The sequence below is a fragment of the Gambusia affinis genome, linkage group LG14 (genome assembly GCF_019740435.1).
Source record: "Gambusia affinis linkage group LG14, SWU_Gaff_1.0, whole genome shotgun sequence".
Taxonomy (NCBI): domain Eukaryota; kingdom Metazoa; phylum Chordata; class Actinopteri; order Cyprinodontiformes; family Poeciliidae; genus Gambusia; species Gambusia affinis.
The window spans coordinates 24,938,196-24,943,467 of record NC_057881.1 but is presented as its reverse complement, the minus strand read 5'-3'; the positions used below and the strand labels follow the sequence as shown (position 1 = coordinate 24,943,467).

The 5,272-nt window shown below is 39.8% G+C and overlaps 1 protein-coding gene across 1 annotated transcript; it reads left to right on the top strand.

Moving 5' to 3' along the window:
- Positions 1-1,568: 1,568 nt before the first annotated feature.
- Positions 1,569-4,911, top strand: tac1 (tachykinin precursor 1). Its single transcript, XM_044137953.1, has 5 exons — positions 1,569-1,957; positions 2,995-3,097; positions 3,188-3,211; positions 4,591-4,647; positions 4,737-4,911. The coding sequence occupies exons 1-5, from the start codon at positions 1,841-1,843 to the stop codon at positions 4,781-4,783; spliced, it is 348 nt and encodes a 115-aa protein (XP_043993888.1). The 5' UTR covers positions 1,569-1,840; the 3' UTR covers positions 4,784-4,911.
- The last annotated feature ends 361 nt before the right edge of the window (positions 4,912-5,272 follow it).

Here is a 5,272-nt window from a genome sequence, read left to right as displayed (position 1 = left end):
TTTGATCTGTTTAGGACAGCAGGGTGTAACAGGTATCAGAACTGTTTCTGTTCTCTCTGGGTATTCTGGCTTCCTCCATCCTCACCAGTTTGTCCCATTGTTCTGTGATGCACTGGTGACGTCTCCAGGTTGTTCACCCACACTGTGACATGTAGGGGAATTCACCTGGAACACAGCAGAAGTAAAAAGAATCCTCCTAAAAATAAATTGAAAAGACAAAAGACCTCCCATGAGTTTTACAATACTGTCATAGTCCATCGGAAACTTTTTAGAGTAATAACTTTAGAGTTATTAGAGGCTATAAAAGAGTCAACCTGAGTGATTTTACTGAAGTTTTCAGAAAGCTTTGTCTGGACAGACCTGAAAAAGTCCCATTTGAACACATTGGTGGCAACAGATTTGTTTTACCTCCCTCACCATCCTGCTCACTGTGTCCAGTAGCTAAGTCAGATTAGCCTTTTATCCATCCATCCATCTCTCCCACCCACTCACTAAACATTTATAGAAAAGCATACAATAAAATTGCATGTCAGTGTGTGTGAATGACTGTAGTGTGAAGCGTTTTGGGGTCCTCTATAGTGTCTTATAGTGACCTGATAAGACACTATAGAAATACAAACCATTTACCATTTAGGCAAATATTAGTACTTTGATCTTGCTTTTCCAAATATTTCCAGTTTTTTGTTGTATAATTTGAAGTTACGCAAAAAAGGATATCACTCAATAAAAGCACAAATATAATTTTACAGTCATGCTAATGTGTATTTAAACTTCTCACTGAAACCTTAAAGCGTTAAAGTATTTAAGCAAAACAACAAATCAAACCAGGATCTTTGAGAAAGTTCCAGATTCACACTGGACTGAAAAGGTTTCTTTCAGTGACGTCCAGAATGCTTTCTACCAAAGACAGCATTTTAGTAGAATTACATCAAGCTCTCTGCGTCAGTCAGTGCTTACGTGACTGACTGACAGTCCCTCTCTGTAACATTACAGAGAAGGACTGCCTTTTAATATTTATAATGGATGTTTTTAAGTTTGGGAGATATGAGTTTGCAAATTCTAATTTTATTCAAATTGGTATAAAGATTAGACAAATTAGATCAGACATAGGCCTATATTTTATTAACCCCTTGAGGGAACTTGGTTTATTACAGTAAGATATCACAAAAACATAATTTACAAAGTTTAAAAGAGTACATTGTAGAAACATATATAACCAAACCTATATAAACTTAAAAATTCAACTCACATCAGACTGCAGCTGGCCACAGGCCGGAAAAGGTGCAGAGCCGGAAATAAAATCAGGCTTCTCTTTCTGAATGTATCTAAACTTCAAGAGTAGAAAAAGTCTAGGAGAAACCATATCATATGTAGAACTGAAGAGAGCAAAAATCCAGTTGTTTTATAATCACGTCATATATTTATGATATTAAAGCTCGTGACACCTGGAACGTATTTTGGGAATCTCTAGGAACCGTATAAATTTGATGCGCAACATAAACTCCTCAACGAGTAATCACACAGCGTTACTAAGCAACGCAGCTCCAGCTGCTATAAAGGGACGCCCGCGAGGCTGTCTTGACAGGAGGGCGCACGAGACAAGAAGTTGGTGCAGAAGCCGAGCGCGCGGAGAGCTTTGGGAAAACAGAAACAGGAGTTCAGCGTTCTGACGCACACACGCACGCGCTATGGACTAAACAGTGTTGAGCTGAGAAGAGCAGCGCGCAGCAAGTCTCTGTTATAGTCACATTTCACTTAGTTCTGTTATAGTTTCTGCTTTTATCTGATCTTACTGTGACTGGAAACTAGAAAATAAATTAAAGAAAACATCGTCGGTACCATGAAGCTTTTGTTTTTGCCACTTTTAATGGCGCTTATTGCCGTTGCTCAAGTTTTTTGTGAAGATGGTGAGCCAAAAGAAGGAGCTGACTACTGGACGAGCAGTAACCAGATTCAGGTAGCCTGCAGACGCTTTCTGTTATTTAGCCCCGATGTGTAACTCACTTTGTTACTGAATTGTACAATTCTTAATTGGTTCTGTGTCAGATATTGAATTTATCTCCCGAAAGACTAACATTAACGTCAAATGGAGTAAAAATCAACTAGTTATTTTTATGTTCCTGTCATATTTCGCTAAAGAAGCACTTTGAATAACATCTGTGCATTCCTTTTACATTACCGGCAATATATTAAAGAAGGAAGAATATAATCAGTAGTTATTCTGCTTTCCTTCTGAAAACAGAATTATTCATCATAATATATCCTGATTAGTTAGTTTTAGTGCACTATTAAATTGGTCTTAGATTACTATAATAATTCTAGCAGCTATAGTCATAACCAAATCTTTATTTCCTACTGGGAAAAAAAACTGTTCATTTTGCAGCGATCAAGTGACACTATAAGAACCTTTCTTTTCTTTTCTAATCAGATCTCTGTTCTGGGAGACACGGAAGATATAAAAAATAATATTAACAAGTCAGTGGTGTTTAAATTGAAACATAATAAGTCTGTTTAGATTTATCTTAAACCTTTCAAATTTGGGAATGACATAAATTCCAGGTGCTCATATTAAAAGATGAAACCTAAAGCAGCTTCACTGTCACGAATCGCATGTCCTGAGTTTGACATTGTGGATTGGAATCGTGCCAAGCCACTATTCCCCCAGCCTTAACTGGAGGCTGGGGCCATTTTGCAGATGAATGAGCCCACAGTAAATCATTACAACTTAGTGTACGGGCCATTAGTGGCCCCTGGGTCCAGATCTCAGCCAGACTAATGTATATTAGAGAAATAGATCTTAAGACAAAAATAGAAACAACTGCTGACACTTGCAATTTCTAATCTGTAAAGAGTGGATGAAAGAATCCTTAATTTCATGGATCTTTTAGGTCAATTGCAGTTACACACATAGTCAAGGCAGTTTGTCAGTATGTCACTCTTGGGAAACAATATCAATGGATTTTTTACACAGATTTTTTTTCCCCATCTGCTCAGGATGACTGGCTCTCCAATGACCCATTCAGAGAAATCCTCTTGAGGATGACGAGAAAGCCGCGGCCGCACCAGTTCATCGGTCTGATGGGGAGGCGTTCCATCGGTGAGAACTTGTTTGTTTTATTCACCACAAGCCCCACATCCTAATCATGCTTTTTATAAAATCCTTTCCTTTTACTTTGTCTCTCCACAGCAAACCCACAGATCACCAGAAAAAGTAAGTCACCTCTGTTGGGACTTTCTGTATTCCTGTTAAGGGAATAATGATCATGTTGATACTTTAGTAGAGGCTGTCTTTCTTTTAATCCTGTTTGTGAAAGTAGTGGGGAAGTAAAATATGCAAAATTCCAACAGGTTAAGACATGCATGTCTGATAGAGAAATGTTCTGGGATATCAGTGATCTGCAGTGCTGTGGTTGAAAAACATTAACATAGTTTTTTATGTTTAGTTCTCCTTCTGGCTTGTATCAATGGTATTATGGAGTTACCTGATTTCCATGGCATTAAATCAACCATGTAAGACAACAGAGCTGCTGTAAAACCGCAGTGGATCACCTATTTAGATTTGCACAGCGGGAGAAAAATAAATTTCTCTCATATTTCACCCACAATATTAGTGATTGAACTGGGGTTTTATTGCTGTGGCTCAGATGGAGTGGGTGAAAACAATTTCAGGGTTTAATTAACTGACAACCGCCACAGATTGCTCTACAGAAGGACTGTTTTCTGAATACATCTCTTTTATTTAACGCATTAATTGGTCAGTTAGGAGGGTGGTCCAAAGCTGTGGGGAACAACAGAAGAGATTAAAGGGACTAAAGCAAGCAGGGGGTCCGTGAGGGCGGGTGTTCCCTTTTTCTGAATGACTCAGCCCCTCACTGATGCAACAGAGCGAGCAGAATTGAGTATACATCCAATTTATTCCACTTACACAAATGTGACCATGTCAGTCATCATTAGAGTGAAGGACACAGCAGAGATCAATGTCCTCAAGGACATGTTGGACTTGGTTGTCCTCCACATGAGGCAACATAGGTTTTAACTCGATTCTGCACTTCTGAGCAACACATCGGTTCTTAAATTAGTTAATCAGTGAAACGCAAATATTGATGTCTTTTTTGGTGGGATACAGAATCCCCATCAGGCTCTTTTTGGTGTTACAGAGTTCTTCACTCTGTTTCAGCACCATGGAACTGATGGTATCCCAGCCCTCCACTCAGACTGACAGGATATTTCCATCCATGTATCGCAGACATGTTTAAGAACAGCTTTCAGTTTGGGTTCTGGTTCACATGAACTTCACTCTGACACTACAAACATCATGTCCAAATACATTCTGATGCAGAAAAGAGCTCCTTCTAAAGGGGAAGCAGAGGCTTGACGTCTGAAGTTACGAATGAAAATTAAATTAATAACCCAGCACAAAGTTATGTAACATTTGATTTACTTTCTCAAGAAAAAGATCTGCATTCATTAGAGGATATAACGCAGATCCACTTCTGAAATTCCAGACATGAGAAAAACCGACCATCCAGTAAAACTGAGACTTATTAGTGGACTCCAATAATCTATATTTTAAATCCTTTTCCTCCACAGGACATAAAGTCAACTCGTTTGTCGGCCTGATGGGAAAACGGAGCCAAGAAGAACCAGGTGATCTAAATTCCTGCATGCTCTGATCGTCTTCAGGCTGTTAGCCTAACACACCCGTTCTAAATCAGGTGCTTCTCTGCCTCTTGCAGAGTCCTACGAATGGAGCACAATACAGATGAACGACCAGCGGCGCTAAGCTGCAACTCCTGCTTCGGTCTCATCTCATCGTTCCTCACCCACCTGACGAGTACCCAACGCTGGCTTTGTTTTTCTCAAAATGTGTATTGTTGTTAGCCAAATAAAAATGATTGTTTCCACACTGTAGTGATGTAGCAGTGCTGTGCCTGTGCCAGTTTCATCTGTCCCAGCAGAAGGTACACTGGGGGTGTGAGGAAGGGAGGGGCAGCTGTCATTGTCGATGTTCTAAGTGGTCTCTGAGAGTTTTCCTCCATCTGCCAGGACACAAACGTTGTATGTTGTAGTGGACCACCCAAGCAAAGCTTTACCCTCCAGGGGTAAAGCTGAAAATTGCTCTGCCACCTCCTCTGCATTGTGCCTCCTAGCTGTTTATTTGCAATTGTTTACTGTAGAAATACGTCACACAGATGTTCTTACGTTTGCTTTCATGTTCTAAGGATTGTCACGTTCTCCACCTGCATACACGGTGTGAAAGGACTGGATAAAT

Excerpts from the sequence above, each read along its gene's own strand:
- tac1 (XM_044137953.1), top strand. The coding sequence starts at position 1,841 with ATGAAGCTTTTGTTTTTGCCACTTTTAATGGCGCTTATTGCCGTTGCT. Across the intron at positions 3,098-3,187 it reads GATGGGGAGGCGTTCCATCG|CAAACCCACAGATCACCAGA; the intron begins GTGAGAACTTGT and ends GTCTCTCCACAG. Across the intron at positions 3,212-4,590 it reads CCCACAGATCACCAGAAAAA|GACATAAAGTCAACTCGTTT; the intron begins GTAAGTCACCTC and ends TTTCCTCCACAG.